General features: G+C 42.5%; 1 protein-coding gene across 2 annotated transcripts in view; it reads right to left on the bottom strand.

Annotated features, from left to right (window-relative positions):
• The window catches only part of CTTNBP2 (cortactin binding protein 2), a 174,059-nt gene that overhangs the window by 25,526 nt on the left and 130,665 nt on the right, over window positions 1-17,868 (bottom strand). For both annotated transcript variants that reach the window (XM_014601007.3, XM_059725945.1), the window contains 6 exons: window positions 13,657-13,774; window positions 9,172-9,447; window positions 5,702-5,797; window positions 4,491-4,570; window positions 2,008-2,094; window positions 1,823-1,922 (listed from right to left, as the gene is read on the bottom strand). In XM_014601007.3, coding sequence (XP_014456493.2) covers window positions 1,823-1,922; window positions 2,008-2,094; window positions 4,491-4,570; window positions 5,702-5,797; window positions 9,172-9,447; window positions 13,657-13,774 — 757 coding nt within the window. The remainder of the gene's footprint in view (window positions 1-1,822; window positions 1,923-2,007; window positions 2,095-4,490; window positions 4,571-5,701; window positions 5,798-9,171; window positions 9,448-13,656; window positions 13,775-17,868) is intronic.

Below are 17,868 nucleotides of genomic sequence, written 5' to 3'. Positions count from 1 at the left end.
ATATAAAACATAGCAATGGTATTGTTCATCATAAAATAGATGTGAAATCTTGAGACAACAGAAATTATTGGGAAGCTTTGTGCTCTAAATTCCACAAACACAGATGTGCTTTTTCATCTGCTCATGTAATCCAAAGCCCGGAAACTGAAGATCACCTGTATGTACTCCCCAAACCAGCAGCAGGGCATGATTTACTATTGACATCTGGGTCTGAGGCAATGAAAGTGACACCCTTGTAAGTGCTGGCTGGATCCTTTCAGTACATCAGAGAAGAATGGAATAGAAAGGGAACTGAGAACACTGGCTGCCTATACATGTGCTCGCTGGCATTCTAATTAGAAAGAGTTGGAGCAGACTTGATTTATTGACACTGCTCTGTATTCCAATTAAAATACTCCAGTCACAGCAACATCACATGTAACAAGGTCCCATGTGTTTTAAAATGGCTGTGGAGTGCTTGATCTAAACCTCATCGAATGAGGTTTAGATAAAGTGTCCCACGGCCATTTTAAAAAATGCAGGGGCTTAATATGTGCAACAATGAGGCATTTTAATTAGAGTGGTTGTCCGGAAACTGCTCTAATTGAAACGCTTCTCCTTCCCCACCAAACACACATATAGGCAGCCATTGTGTCTAGGGCAGACATTTACTTTAATTAGCCCATGTGTAGCTGAAGTGTATCCTGGCTTAGAGTATCATGCAGATGCACAAAGCCATGTGAACCAGGAGAAATATGCAGGTTTTGTCTCTTACTGATGGATGAATTTCAGTCTGAACTATTATTTCAGTCAAGATCTGGAATCGCTCCAGGGGAAGGTAAATGGTGGCTGGTAAGAGTACAGGGTAATCTCTTTAAATTTCAGACTCTGTACTGAGAACAAGTTCAGCTTTGGAGGGTTTGTCCTGAGCTCCTGGGTGTGAAACAGGTACAAAATATACAATCTCTTCTGTTACCTACTGGAAGATTTGTCCTTCATTAGCCAGGTGTCCAAGTACCGCAGTGTTTATACAAAGGTAGACCACCACCACTGCAAGGACATTAGTGAAAAACCCAGAGGTTGCTGAAAATCCAGCAAGTCACAAACTGGTAACGATCTGTGCTGATCATGAACCACAAATATTCTGTGATGAAGGCACAAAAGCAACGTGGAAATATTTAACCTAAAAGGTGACAGATATAAAGCAGTAGTCTGATTCAAGGGAGGGGATTATGGAAACCAGCATTTCTGCTAAAAAATTCCAGTGGACTAACATGGTAGATAGTAAACAAAACTTCAAAACGAGTTAGAGTTACACTCTGGCTAATGATACTTTGGATTTTCTTTAATACAGGTTATTTGACTACTCTTTGTATAGTGCCTATGTAGTTCCAGAAACATACTACTTATGATTCTATATATTCAACTTTTTAATGAAAGTTCTAAATTAGATTCTGTTGCTTGGGAAAGATGCTAATAGTGTCTGGAAGAAGGTGAAGTTCTGTACTCATGGAACGATGAAGCAAGGATGGACCTTTTATCTGGTTCAACAGGCCTGAACTTGGGAATCAATTTGCTTAGTACAACAGAAAGGGGATAGAGGAAATTAAGAACTCTTTAACAGAACTCACATCAAGTTTACACAAACCTTTACACAAAGCATGGAAATGTCACCTTTAGTATTAGCTTACACAAGCGACTTTTATCTCCAGTTTCTGAAAAGTTCAGAATTCTATAGAGTTTGCCCTAGTCTATGCAAAACATGTTAATGTGCTTCTTTTGTATGCATTATTAAAAATTTGTCTTCTAGTTATTAAAACTAGATTTTCTGAAATAATCTTACCGCTATTAATGAATATTTCTGCAAGCTGCTCCTTAGAGAAATCAGCATCCACATCAACTTTAACTATTTCACAGGTGAATCCTGCAGCCGCTTGTTTTTGCTGTATTGAAAATTCACAGGTTTAGTGAAGCTTTACATGCTCTCAATTCCAGACTATTTTTTGGGAGGGTATCTTGTCTCAATACCTTCATGCAGAGTGCTATCTGATATGCTATATAGTCTTGTAAACTTCCTTCTGGACCATGAAAGATGACATTATGGTATTGTTCAACCTGTAGGTGAAAGTAAATATAACATGAATGTTTGCAGGCTGGGATATCTTACAACCAAACAAAAATAATCAAAACCTAAATGGAGGTTGGAATTTTTTTATTTCATATTATTGGAACCAATATGCCTTACTATTCAATGCTTTTAAATGTTAAGTATTGGTATGCTGCTGCTTTAAAGACAAATCTATGTTTCAAGAAATTAAACGGAAGTTTTCTTAATTTATAAAAACTACGTAAAAAAAAATTGTTTCACTACTGGTTAAACTTGATGAACAAGGGTACACTAGGTAGAGATAATATAATGAAATCCTATACCAAAAAAGATCAAGTTGGGACTGGATAATCCACAACAGGTATTTCAATGAGAAGACTAACCTGACAGGTAAAGCATTACAATTTAGCTACTAGAATCTGAAGTCAGTTGTTCATATGCTATAACTAACTTCCTGTTAGAGTCCAGCTATTTGTCCACATGTCTAATTCCCTTCCTTTTTTTTTTTTTTTTTTTTACTTAAACAGGTTTTAACCTTTTGACAAAGCCATCTCTAATTGATATTCATAATATATTACACAGTTTTCTGGCAAATTAAAACTCATTTAGAATCAAAGCTGCTTGTGGATCTTAACTCTGTAAAATCAGGTGACTCCAGAATTTCAGCACTGATGTACAATTGATTTTAAGAAAGCATACAAACTATTTATTGTTACCACAATGCTAAAAGCAACTGACATCTATAGCAGTTCCTGTTAATCATATAGAATACCAGCAGAGGGCTCCAGAGATAAAATTTCACTTATGTATTAATTAGTTTTGAATTGGCTCCATCACTACTAAAGCAATGACAACCAAAAGTTAACTTAAATTATCCACATTTTCTTTTTCATTCAGTTTTCACACAGCCAACAACTTACATTGTTCAAAGAATATGAACTGTATAAACAAATTGTTGTTAAATAAGAGTGAGAAATGGTTTAACAAATACTTTATGAACTAGAGATCAAAATTTAGTTTAATCTTTAAAGCTGTCAATATGTCACGCTTTTATAATACTTTAATACTTGCTTCAGTCAATCAATCAGTAGCTAGTAAAAACATGAAAATTAGCAATCTCATTTCTAATCTAGTAAGATATTTTTTTTTAGACAAAGCAAGGGGCTAAAAGTTAAAATGTTTTGAAAAAAAATGACTTTAAAAAGTTATTTTACATTTAGATATTATTGTTCTGACAGGACACATTAAAAAACCCTTAAAATTGTTTAAAGTAAAATACTTTAACACGCTTCATAAAACTAAAAAAGGCAAAGCAGTAGTGTCAATCCTGAGGAAATTAAAGGACTATGAAAAAATGTCAGTAGGCCAATTTTAGGTTCCCAATGTCCAGAGACTGAGTTAAGTGTTTTTAATGAAATACTGACCACAACAAAGACTTTATTAAACCTGTGAAAGATTGAGTAATCTAGTTCAGTTTTATACTTTTCAGCCAAATATTCATTTAATCTTATTAAAAAAGTTCAGGCATCCTACTTCATGGTAATATTTATTTCTAGTTATAAGTACTTCAAGTAAACAAAGCAATTATGATACAAAACAAAATATCAACATTTCCTCCTTAATATTAAGAAGAAACATATACTGGACACAGAATGTCTGTACTTTATTGTTAATGTATAATGTAACAGATAAAATCATACTATGTCTATAGCATGAACAGGAACCTGGTGGTGGTCAGGTGGGAAAGACAAGGTTACTAACACAAGGAGTTCACTATTTAACAAATAAAATATAAATAAAAGATGGAGTATTAAATGCAGCGCAATGTTTACTACTAACGAATATGAGAAATGTTTATACTTGAAATTCCTTGATTTTTTTGTGTGGATTTTTTATATTCTTTATGACAAAGTTGATCCTTCATTAAAGGAACCTTTTGGAGGAATGGTTCAAAAATCGAGGACTGCATACTCTGTTGAAGGAGAAGTCCAAATTTATGTAAAAAAATCTGCCAAATGCTATTTTGACAAAAAACAAAAAACTTTTTCACAAAATCATATAATAAAGTTTTGTTTAGAAATATATTTGCAGAAGCAGTCTCTGTAATGTCAGTGCTTCATTTCAACATTTTCAGAACAAAGTTATTTATTCTATTAAACCCCCCCAAAACAAGCAATGACAAAAATCAAAATAGAAATGAAACATCTCAACCGACCCTAAGTTATTTTTCTCAGAATTCCTCTTTGAAAATTTTTCTAAAGATCTGGCTAATGCAAGAGTTTTGTGAAATCCTGTACATTTTTGCAGGTTGAAGAAATCCATCTCCACCCAACTTTATAACAGAGAAGTTTTCCCAGATCCATGAGAGATGAAAGCAAACAAACAAGAGTTAGTTTGTACCTACCAGCCTGAGATAATTCTGCAGTGTCTGAAGATGGATCATAGATGCATAAGTCACACTATTTAGGCAGCCTTCTTGAGGACCTTTAAAAAATGCATTAGATAACATTTGTAATCCTCATTATTTGCAAAAATAATGGTGTAATTACACAAAGTTAGTATTTGCTAGCCAGATGCAGTGACATCTTGAAGACCATGAAACAGAAATCTGATACATGGAACAGAATAACTGGCATAATGCAAACATTTTTAAGGGACTCCAGCAGAGTGGAACAGACCATGGCCTTAAAACAATATAAACAAGGTCAATTCAAGAGTGAAATTGAGGCACTAAGCGTCATTTTCCTCAAAATAATGGTAACCTCGACAATAAGAGTTCCTAAATGCTGCCTCAGGCAGACAAGGTCCTTTGAGTAGATGTGATATCTTTTATTAGACCCACTGAGTAGTTGGAAAGAAGTTCTTAGCAAGCTTTCGGGCGCAGTTGCCTTTCTTCAGGCATAGGGAGTCTCTGCTGGTCTGAGCCTCCAAGGAATGAGAGAAGCTGAAAGTGTAACAGGATGTCAGTGAAAATATAAACAGGTAGAAACAGGATATTTTCATTGACATCCTGTCACACTTTTAGTTTCTCTCATTCCTGTTTTTCTGATCTCCAACTATTTCCTTTTTCACAGACAATCTCTTTTCGACCTTGTACTCGTGTTCTATCACTGTAATGTCTCCCGTTAACATTTTTTCTTCTCCCCTGTTTTCTCCCCGCCCCCTTCCCTGCTTTACATTTTGTCTTTCTAATTTCTCCCTAACTGCATTCTCACTGACATCCTGTCACACTTTTAGCTTCTCTCATTCCTTGGAGGCTCTGACCAGCAGAGACTCCCCATGCCTGAAGAAGAGTGACTGCGCCCAAAAGCTTGCTAAGAACTTTTTTCCAACTACTCAGTTGGAAGATATCACATCTACTCAAAGAACCTTGCCTGCCTATGTCCTTAGACCAACACAACTACAACCAAAAACCCAGCTAAATGCTACCTCTTTTTTTAATGCTCTAGATGCAGTCCTTATTTTTACTGAATTAACTAATATATGACTAGCTTCATCTGACAGTTAAGAAAAGAATTCTTTTTATTCTTTAGTATGATAAAGGAACAAAGAATTCACAACATCTACAATGAATATTAAAATATTCCATAACAAAATAACTGTAAATGCCTTTACCAAACAAAAATACAGTTATGTTTTCAGCTGTGTTGCTCTTCAAAAACTCCCATGGTGGCTGGGGAAAAATCTGACCTGGTGACCATGAAACATTTCCTGTAAGAAAGAAAGAAGGCACATAAACATTGTACCTATATAGAGCCTTTCCCACCCACACCATACCTTCCTGCATACATTGGGTATGTACATGTACTCTTTTGACAAACAAATAAGATCTAGGTAGAAATTTCTTACAAATTATTAAAAATACAGTTTTCAATACTGGAACACTGTGGTATGCAGATTAATACAATACAGTATACTGCTTTTTAATGAACAGTGCCCATATTAAATTAAATTATGCAATGTCAACATTGAAATAAAACCAGGCTAACCAAGTCCATCCAAGAATAAATATTAGGCTGCTTTCAAATGCAAAGACTGATTTTCCATACTGCACTTTGTATGTCACAGCAAAATAAACATACAATGATAGCATTCCAATTTGTATTTACTCTTTGTGTAAAATTATATCAGATCAGAATAGGAGCATCTTAAAAATGCTTACCACTAATAACTACATACACAAAGGCAAAAGATAATGCCAATCAGGCTGTAAAAGACCCCTGAATTTTCTTTTTTGTTTGGTTATTTTGGACAGCCTTGTACTACACCAGGGGTGGGCAAAATACAACCCACGGGACAGATCCGGCCCGCCAAGCACTTTCATCCGGCCCACGGTGCCCACCAATAAATTGTGCCTTGCCCAGCCATTCTGCCCATAAGGGTAGGAGCAAGGTGCCCATGTGTATATACAACTCCAAACGTACCTGTAACAGGGAACCCTAGCCCCGTTACTAAGAGAGAGAGAATGGTCCCTTTAAATCCAGAACCTTCGTCACGGCCAAACGGTCAAGGGTTAAGGCTCAAGCCCTGCCAGCCGGTTAGGTGACAGGAAGAGGAAGGCCAGGATCCTACAAATGGCAAGTGGAGAAGGCCAGGAGGGCAGCAGAGAGGTGGACTCCTGATGACTGTGGTGCTGCAAATGCAGTCTGCTGGAAGAATACGCTACTTTGTGAGCCAGATGCATGACCCCTCTAAAGTAAGCAGGCATGTTGCCTATCTTATTTCTTTATTATCCTTTTTCCATTTTATGGCCATAGAAGTCTATGTTTTGCGTTGGATGCTAATATCTGGAGGATTGGGCTGAGGCTATTTGGGGAGGAGGAAGCCTCATTTGGGGACCCACTTCAGTGTGGGGACCCCAGCACCAGAGAGGGTGCAGTATTCGGGGGTAAGTGGACCCCAGTGCCAGAGAGGGTGCAGCGTTCAGGGGTGAGTGGACCCCAGAGCCAGAGGGGGTGCAATACTTGGGGGTGAACAGACCTCAGCGCCAGAGAGGGTGCTGGAGCCCAAGTGAGTCTTTGAGAGCTAGAGCCTTGGAGTCAAGCCCTGATTAGTGGGTTTCTGACTGACAGGTCTAGCTAGAGAGAGAAGGGGTAAGCCCACAGTGGCTGAAACCCCAACATAGAGAGGAATTTATAAATACTATCTGCGAGGCTTGGGCTGCAGTGTAGGGGAGGAAGGGAGCCACAGATAGTGCCCCTGACATCGGGGCAAGAAATGGGCAGCCTCACGCTTAATTAACAACTATTAATTAATTATCATCAAGGCATGGCAGGCAAGAAGGTGGGCAGTTGGCCCATAAATGGGTGGGCAGGTCAAAGGCAAAATTGGCCCTGGGAAGCTCCCCGTTACAGTACCCAACTGCCTCGCTCCCACCCTTGTGGGCAGAAGGGACCGATTAGCTGGTTTGTAGCTTCCGCGTGGGGCTGCTGCCACAGCCCAAGGGGCCTGCTCTGCTTCCCCTGTCTGCTGGCTCCAGGCAGCAGGTAGGGAAGCAGCAGGGCAGGAACATGGGGCTGGTGGCAGCGTGGAGTCTGTGCGCCAGGGAGTGGAGGCAGTGTGGAGCTGGGGTGGGCAGCATTTGGGTGTGAGTGAGGGTGGGGAGTGTGGGAACCATCCTTTACACTCCCTCCTTACTCCCCCCATGTTGTGCAGCCCCAGCAGGCTGTGGCAGCAGCAGCAGGCAAGGTGTGGCTCCGGCCAGCGCTGCACATCGCAGCAAGGAGTGCACCCTCCGCTGGGCTGCCTGTATTGCTGGTACTTCCTCCTACTTAGGAATAGCCACTGCACTCGCACAGCATAGGAGGGAAGCCCCATGTGCTGGAGCCAGGTGCCTTCCCTGCTGGGGCTGTGCAACACAGGAGAGAAGCCTCAGTTGCTGGAGCCAGCTGCCTTCTCAGTGGGGGCTGAGCTGCGGGGGAGGGAAGCCCCAGGCACCTTCCCCTGGGGAGCTGGGAAGGGAGTGAGTTCCACTGCCTGGCACTTCTCTCCGGTGCTGTGCAGCCCCAGCCGGAAAGGCAGCTGGCTTCAGCACATGGGGCTTCTCTCCTGTGTTGTGCGAGAGCAGGGGCTACATGTGAGAGGCAGGGCATGCTGGTGATACAGGGAATGATATAGGAGGATGCATCCCTCACTGCGATGTGCAACGCTGGCTGGAGCCGTGCTGCATCAGGCCCTTGCGCCCTGAGCGCTCTCCTGCTGCTGCTGCCATGGGGAGAGTGGGGGGGTGTCCCCACACCCCCCTACCCTCCGTCCCTCACAAACCCACACCCTTCCCCCACAACCCCCCAAAATACCCTATACCTTCCCCTCACAACTGCCCCCACACCCTCCCACATCCTACCACACACATCCCCCACACCCACCATATATGCACACACATTCCAACAAGTGCACCCACACCCCACCATACCCAACACGATATACAACACAAAGACATTCTTGAGACATTATGCAATCACCCCTAGGTATACAACACAAACATAAATCATGACAAAAATATTTTTTGTAATAAAATTAAAATATGTTATAGTACTTTCAGTGTATGAATTTTTTTTTTCTGGTTCTAAGATGGCAGCCCCCCCCTCCCAAAAGGAGTATTTCCAGGGGGCAAGAGGAGAGACTTCTGGTGGCAAAGGTTGGGAGTTAGAGGGTGGGACTTCTGGTCCCCAGATGAGGACAAGGGGGCAGGGCAACTGTCAAGGGGCAGGGCTACCCATGTGTCCCTTTACAATTCACCAAAACTCATTAAGTAGCCCTCCACCCTAAATAACTGCCTGTCCCTGTAATATACCATGTGTATAACCACCACTAAAGGATACGTTCAAGCAGGTGGTGTTTTAAAGTATCGCAGCGTATCAAGAAACCTCATCAAATATTTTTATCCTATTCTTCTCTAAGGGAATAAAGGCATCGTTACATTACAAGTTCAGTGGGTAAAAATACAGCTATGATAAGACTGATTAAGCCCAGAAGCTGCCCCATGTACTCTAGGATATACATAGCTGAGGAATTAAACATGTCATGCAATGCACAAAAGCAAAAACCAAAAATCTTGGTTCTCTAGACAGTAATAGGAACAATACCTAGTTTGACGGATAATATACTGCTTGCATTGAGGCCAATGTTTGATTCTGTAGCATTATTAAATGTCAGGTCTTCTAGGCTCCTCCATCCATCAGATGCGATTGCTTGGAAATGGTTTGTCACTGCCTGACTCACTGCTTTTGAAAAATCATCCCATGATGTTTGTTTGCGGATATTTAAAGCACATATTGTATTTTCCATGTCAAAATCCCCTGTACCACAGTAGGCTGGTTTAACATCATTGACTGAAATCCTTAAAGGTATATTAAGAGCATCTGTTAAAAACAATTAGAGAACTGAAGATGGCAGGATCTGCAAATTCAATAAACAAATTATTTACAGATAAGATTGATGATAATTGGCATTTCTGCCTCTGCCCTACACAGAACAGTAGTATTACAAGCACTACTATTTGAGAGGGAATACAACGGCAGAGCACTGTCCACTACCACAAAACAATCGAGTGACAAAACCAAGACTAAACTATACATTATTACTGTATTTACTCGAATCCAAGACAAGAATTTTTTCCTCCATTTAACTTGGTGAAAAAGCCCTTCATTTTGTATTTGAGTACAGGATGCTGGGGGCACAGGCAGCTGCACCCTCCCAGCTATCCCCTGTTCAGTCTCTGCTCCCTTCATCCCCAGCTAATTACCTTTGCTCTGGTAGACATTGTCCCTGCTCCAGCGTGGGGCGCAGAGCATGACTCAAGTCCAGCTTAACAGCAGCTCTCGTTAAAACCCAGAGGTGAGGGTGCAGCTGCTACCAAGTCTGGCTGGGGCCAGAGCAAGCATATTCTCTGTGTCCCGGCAGGAGAAGGGATGGTGCCTGCTAGAGCTGGAACAAAGGTAAGAAGTGGGCTGGCAGGGGTGCGTGGAAGGGCAGAGGCTGTGGGGGAGGAGGTGGAGACAGTAGGGGGCAAGGGAGAGGGGTCAAGTTGCCTGAACCCCTCATGACCTGTCTCCCCCACTGCCTGCCACTGTTTTCTTTAGTGCAATGGTGAGGCAGATGAAGTTAAGAGGCCCTTCCAATAATTAAATTCTATATACAGAAAATTATAACAAATGTATAAATTTTCAAATGTAATGAATCTAATAATTGGGGAAAGATCCATTTTAAATTCAAGGTCATCTTGGATTCAGGGAAATACAATATATGACATTTTGGGTGCGTCTACCAGAGATGCTTTACTGTGCAGCAGTAGCATAGTTTATGTGCACACGCTTACCATGTAGTAAACCTTGCTAATCACGAGTAAATTTTCTACCTGCAAATGCAAGTAGCAAATTTATTTGCGATTACTTACTGTGCAGTACCACTAGTGTAGATGTCTGACAGGGAGCATCTGCTCGTGGTCAGCCAGTCATCAGTGGGTGGGAGATTGCTCCCTGCCCCGATGAGCTGCCTGCAGCTGGGCCAGGCTCTGGCACTGGAGCCTCAGCATGGACTATGACCTCCTGCCCTGGCAGCAGGGAGCTCCAAGCCCCCTGATCCAAGATTGTGATCCAGAAGTGGGGGCTGGGAGATCCTCATCTCCCAGCGCTGGCTCCGTGACCACAGGGCCAGCGCTGGTAGCTCCTTGCTTGTGGAGGCCGGTTCCTTGCCCAGCTTCATGATCACAGAACTGGGTGGGGAACAGGCTGGGAATCACAGAGCTGAACAGGGTCTCTAGCCCCTGTCCTGCGATTGCAGGTGGGGGCTGGGAACTGTCATGGTCAGAGGCAGGTCTCAGCCCTGTGCCCTTATTTGATCAAGGCACAGGGCCTGGAAAGGGTTGCAGGGGTTGGGAAGGTCCCAGCCCCCTACCCCAATCTGCTGGTGAGTCAGCTAGCATTGAGCTAGCTTCTATGTGCCCCACTGGTGGATCAGGGCAGGGAACTGGGACCTGCCCCTCCCTTACAGCTCTTTCGAAGTCCTCTGCCCCTGACTGGAAAGCCAGGACCAGGAGCTCCCTGCTGCTGGTGCAGAGGGACACTGTCTCCATCTCTAGAGCAGTCATCCCCTGGCAGCAATGTCAAGCCCCAGCCAGGGCTTTCAATGTCCCAGCCCCAGCCAGGTCTCCTGGCCTGGTGCTCTCTGGAGCCTAGAGCTCCCCCTGGTGGCAGCAGGGACCTATTGCAGGGCCTCAGGAAGTGGAAGCAGTCTGCTGCCATTAGCAGCAAATCTGCTCCTGCTTCCCTGCACTCATGAGTAAACTGCTCCCACATAAAGTGCACATGTAGACACACCCATTCAGTATCATTCCATTTATTTTATGAGTTGTAAAAATACTCCTATACTACTCAAACAAGACTTAATCTTTTATCTCCTATTTCCAGAACAAATTCTTATAAATGTAATCAAATGAGCGGTGGTTTCTTAAATGTTTCATTTTCCAATGTGAAGGATCTTCTTGTTTGCGGCTGCACATACTTTCATTGCAGAAAAATACATATTAGCTAAAGAAGTAAAGTGGAAGGGGAAGCTAGTGATATTTTTGATGAGAAATGGTTCTATTCTTGGAGAGAGGAATAGAAGAAAAATCTGTTTGATAATAAAAGTTAAGTGTGCAAAGTTAATAGATTTTTCCCTACTTTTTACGGTGAGTAAAAGTAAAACAAGGGAAGGAAGTTTACATACATAGCATAGCAGATTCTTTGTCTTGCTGTAGTCTTATAAGCGGGGCTTAATTCTATAGCAGTAGCAGACTAAGATCTGTTCATACTGTGAGGCTCATTAAAGATCTCTAAGATTGAAAGCCTGCTCTCTTTCATATTTACCACAAAAGCAGTATTTCATAAAATAACTCTGAAATGCTGAAGTGTGGTTGCAAAAAAGATACAAGCTTGTCTTGGAAACTTTCACTATAGCAGAGCTTGTCACATTATTTTTAAACAGTGAAGGGCCAGATCTTCAGCTGGTATAAACCAGTGTAACTCCAGCAAGTTCAGAGATGTTTTGGTTTAAATCTGTCAGACCACATCAGGGAAAAGACTATTCAAACACATGCTTCAAAAGTGGAACATGTATTAAAGGCATGGCCTTCTGATGAGTTCCAGGCATTTAAAATGAGGTAAGAGGGTTCTGACATGATTCAGGAATGATGGGGAGATCAAAAGACCTATGTAGATGTGGGGCAAGGGCTGATGAGAACAGAGGCTTTGGTGCAAACTAGCAGTTTATGGGCTCTGATAGGAAAGTTCTTGTTGGAAAAACCCAGACAGAGATGAGGATCAGGGAGCAAAAGCTCAATAATTTAAGACAGAATGCTGTTTACATGGAAGCATGAAGTTATCCAGTGGGAAAAAAAGCACAAGAACCTAAAAGCTGCAGGCCAGCTCATCAGTGTATATCATAATTAGCAAAAGAACACCAGGAAATGGTGAAGGAGAAAAAAGATTAATTCATCAATACTTAGTAAATTTGAAGGGGAGCTGGATTATCTATGGGCCTATGGATTACCTATTACCCATAAGTCAAAGGCAGAAAACAAGTGAACAGGTCTATAGAATACAATGGAGGTACTGTGCCTTAGTAAGAGTATTTATTGTACAATCAAAGGGCCCAGGACCAGCCAATTCTGTATAGTTACCAGACCCAGCTGGGAAGCAGTTAGGTATAATTTATTAAGAGTTGAAAGGTAGCAAGATGACAACAGGGGTCTTATAGAACAGCTTCTCAACCCAAGGCTCGCAAGAACATACGGAAGGATCATAAATAAACTTTAAAAATGGATTCTCCTTTAAAGGAGAAAAACGTGGGAAACCGTGGCATTTCCTTTGCAGGCTGGTAGAATTCCAGCCTGCAAGGGGCTGCTTAGCCCCCGCCCCCCCCCCCCCCCCCCCCCACACCTCATATGCATACTCCTTGCCCCACATGCTGGGGAGCTGGGGGACAGTGGGTTGGGACTGGTCATCCATATTTACAAATGGGTCCTGGTACAAAAAAGGTTGAGAACCACTGTTATAGAAGACCTTGAAGTTGGGAGACTATAAAAAGGTAGTCTCTGATATTTTGTTTAAACTTTATGTAAAAGAATAATATTGTTCCAAAGATGATCTGGATGTAGGAAAAGTTATTCATAGGCTGTGGAAAAAAGGGATTTTGTACCAAGAATCTGAAGAAAGGAGGTAAAGAATGAAAGAACTAACATGTAAAACTGCCAATGGGAAAAAAATATTTAATACTAAATGTACAAATTCCAAAGCATTACGTTTGTTTCTAGGCTTGTGCAACACATTTTTCAAGGGAATAAGATTTTATAGAATTACTAAAAAACAGAATAGAAATTATCTAATAGTTCACAATAAGATAGTTTTTGACATTTATTATAAACAAATTGGAGTAGTTTGCCTGCACACTTAAAAAAAAAAAGGCTTTTTGGAGGAAAAAACATGACCAGGTTAAGATGAGAGGTAACAGTACATTAATGTTTCTTTAGTTTGGCAGGGCCCTGGGTAGTAAATATTTTGATATAGTGATGTTCGCAAATTCTTACTTACTCAAATTCTCTAGGAGATGTTTACAGTCATCAGTAGCAACATCATGCAGTGTTCGATTACACTTATCTTTCCTTTCACTCTCTAGTCCACCATGGCTACACAAGATTTCTAGGCAATTCTGGAAAGAAAAGAGCTGTATTACTTGTATATCTATTTAATGGCTGAAAGAGATAGATGTCTAATCAGTTGTTAGATTTCTGATTTTAATTCCTGGATGTGCATTTTTAAATATGCAGAGAATGGAACTAGTAGGTATGAGAAAGCAAACTATTTCTTGTAGGCCTATAGTAAAGATTGCAACGTATTTTATCATAGACTTGAATTTTCACACCGAAATTTTCCAAACAGTGTGCTTCCAGCCAGGATTCTAGATTTCAGGATACACAGAATCAGAGAATTAGAAAATAAGGGTTGGAAGGGACCTCAGGAGGTCATCTAGTTCAACCCGCTGCTCAAAGCAGGACCCTCCCCAGCTAGATCATCCGAGCCAAAGCTTTGTCTAGCTGGGTCTTAAAAACCTCCAAGGACAGAGATTCTATCACCTCTCTGGGTAACCTGTTCCAGTCTTTTACTACTCTCCTAGTGAGGGTCCTTCCTTTCCTCACGATTCTGAAGTCCATCATCTTGTGGTCACTGCTGGCCAAGTTGCCATCCACAGATCAACTTTTATTAGTAGATGTTTAGGATTGTGAATCCAAAAAAGATGACAAAGCCGGTAGGGAAATGCAGATAGCCCGAGCGAGGGACTAACAATAGAAGGATGGTGGTGAGGAGGGGAACGCAACTAGGTTACAGGAGATGTAATGTTAGCCAACTAAGCCCGGGTACTACATTTCCCATCAATTCTTCCCTGTGCGCAGCAAGTCAAGAAGAGCATGGCTTCTAGTTGGCAGTACTCAGCAACTTCTAAAAATCTAGCCAGATTTATCAACTTGCACACTTTTGTCTGGTACTCTGCTTCCCTGCAGAGTATTCTATGATGATGATTATTATTGCATTATATTAAAATGGCAATTTGAGACCTAGGAATCACTAATATCAAAGTTACTCAGATCTATGAAACCAATGTTCACTCAGCAATACACAAAGTATTAGTGAAAGTACAAGTTTCCATCCTGCTTGATACGTGAATGTTATAAATAAGTCAACCAAGATTATTCTAAAATCATCAGACACATTTGTTTTCTTAACAGACAAATCCGATGTTCCTGAAGAACAGCAGCACTGCTATGAAATCCCAATTTGCAATATCTTCAGAATAAGTGCATTCAGCTATTTCCCTAATGAAATACTGCCAACAATAGACATCAAGTCCCCTTTAAAGTTTGTAAATTGAGAAACTATTGAGAAACCAAGTGAAATATTTATAGTAAAATGACTTTATATTGTAAAAAAAACAAACAGATTTACAAGCTGGATACAAAAACATTCATGTGCAAGCAAACTGCATGCAGAAAAACCCTCAGTGCTATAATCACATCATTAGAATAGTGTATCAAACATATATTTCACACACATGTTTATATAGTTACTTCTCCAACTTGCAGAAAAAGTAAGAGGCACAAAACTAGAATTCAACCATTTTATCTGAAACATTTCAATGGGTCGTTTTACTGAATCCAACTGTGTAGTGTGCCCTGGGCTCAGTGCTGATAGCATGTATGTACCATAGCCTGAGCAGGACTACCAGATTAGGCTTCTCTGGCAATGCAGGTATAGTGTAGGTTCTACTGTGGATTAAACTTCAGCTTTGGTACAAGCTAGGCACCTAAGGCATTTATACATGTACCTTTTTGTCCTGCGACACGCTGGAGATCTGCCAATTAATCAAGTTTGCTCTGCACACGAGCTGATGTGTACTGTGCTGCGCTGTGTGAAGTTGTATAAGTGGTGAAATGTGCATCAGTGTGAAGAAAATAGCAGTGGTGCACTATTGAACTAAAGCATGAAAACCTCGGAGGTACTTTAATTCAAAAGCACACCACCGCCATTTTCTGCGTGCTGATATGTATTTTGCCACTTACACAACTGCACACTTTTCAAAGTGCCCAGTGCTGCAGCGCTTCCATGTGTACAAAAGCCCCTACGTGCTCAGGCCTGAATATCTCCACCATGTATAGAAGCCTAAATTTAACAATGTAGGAGATTTTGTGGCTAGAACCTTGACACTAAGGCTAGGGACAGAAGTTACATATACACCAGATTAAGTGATTGCAACCTGGTTTAAGCCTGTAACAGAATAGAAGTTCAGTGCAAACCACTTTCAAAATGGCCAGAACCAATTTAAGATGAACCTTGTTGGCTGTAGTACAAGACTTAATTGATTTAGGTTAAACTGATTTAAGGAAATTCTGTTCCACATCCCTTCCTGACACAAGTTAACTTTCAGTCCCCCAGCATCCCAGCACCATACTGTCTGCTCTAGCAGAGCAGGGTTGGCCCTGCCCCCAGCTGTCACAGAGCTGAGGCACTAAAGCCTCTGCTCCCCAGTCTGCTTTCTTTCTGGGCCTGGAAGGAGTCAGAGGAGCAGACCCCTAGGCTGCCTTAGCCCTAGGCTGTTACAGCAAAGGGAAGAAGAGCTGCTATGGTGAGGGCTTATTGTTTGCCCACTTGTAGCCCATCAAGCTGGGCTGGGATTGGCCAGCCCCACTTTCTTCCCAGCCTCTGCCTCCTAGAGTGGGGGAATGCACCTCTTCCTGTTCCTGCCTGGCACTCGTTTCCCCAGCCAGGGTCTATGGTGGTGGTGGTGGTGGTGGGGGGATAGGCAAAAAAGGTGGGAAGCCCCCACTGGGGAGTTTTTTGCCTCCCCCCCGCAACTCCAAGCAAGGCTGGGATTAGCTCAGCTCCACCCCCTCCTCAGTCATCCACCTCCAAGAGGCAGGATGGAAAACACACAACCCCAGCCAAGTTTTATCCAGTATGGAGCTGGGTGGGGATGGTAGAAAAGCACCCACCAAGGTGCTTTTCACCTCCTTCCCCCCACAGCTCAACCTGGGCTGGGATTGCTACAGATCTACCACTTCCATAGCTGTCTGCCTCAGAGAAAGGTGGGCAGGGGGGAATAAACCCCTCCCCAGCCCAGCACTCACTCCCCCCCCACCCCAGCTGGGGTCTGCCTGGCACGAGGAGAAAGCACCCACTGGAGGGCTTTTCGACTCCCTGCAGCTTGGAGTCAGGCTGGGATTGAGCTGCAGGGAGACAAAAGTCCCCCTGGTGGTGTGTGGCAGGCTGAAAGAAGGAGTGTGTTCCCCATGCCCCTTTCGGAAGCAAAGAGCTGGAGAAGGAGCAGAGCTGGGGTGATTCCAGCCTGGCTTGAGCTACAGGAAGAAGAAAGCCCCCCCGATGGGAGTTTCCCTTCCCCCTGCTCCCCTATGCTGGGCAGACCTCTAGTCACTTTTAAAATCTTGAACAGTACTGTGTAAATATTTCCCCCAACATTTCCTCCCAGCACTTTCAGCAATAACCTGTCTGCTCCATTCTCTCTCTAGTACTGTGATTCTCAACCAGGATGCTATAGCACCTGGGGGTGCCATGGTATCCTTTTAAGGGTGCCATGCAATTCAGGAACTGCATGTACACCTGACCTGTACATGATTCACAAGATAAGCGAAGACATTTCAAGAAAGAATCCATAGCATCTAAAACACTCTGACCTGTTGTGTTCCTTCTGTGGATCCTGGCATATGTTCACTTCATGTTGTGATGGGATTTGTCTCCTGATCGCAACAATCAGGCCTCCTGCTGTGCCACACATGCATTGCAGGATGTGCAACTTTGGGACTGGGGAAGAGATCCCAATCACACCATTACTGCTCTTCAGTGCAGGAGGAACGCAGGATCATTATCCTGGACCAAGTACCTGGTAAACTGGTGTGATCCACGGGCTGGGACCAACAATTATCTGACTGTCTTAGTTTAGGACCACATCAGGGCTGGTTGGAAACTCTGTCCGTCTCAGCCCTGGGGCTGCACCAGAGCAAGTTCAAGGCTCTGACTAGGTCCTGAGCCTGGGACCAACAACCAGCTGATTGTGGGTTTGAACCCTGGGATTGTACCGGGGCTGGTCTCAGAGCTCCTCCATGCAGCTGGCATCAGGCTGCAGGGTGGGGACCCTGCCACACATTCAGTTTAAAGCATGATGCCACATATTTTGTGGCATAATTTTGTGAATTATTTTCCATTTATTGTGCCATTAACTGCCTAAAATCATAT

This window comes from Alligator mississippiensis, chromosome 4, assembly GCF_030867095.1.
Source record: "Alligator mississippiensis isolate rAllMis1 chromosome 4, rAllMis1, whole genome shotgun sequence".
Lineage (NCBI taxonomy): Eukaryota > Metazoa > Chordata > Crocodylia > Alligatoridae > Alligator > Alligator mississippiensis.
This window is presented reverse-complemented; position numbering and strand designations above follow the sequence as displayed.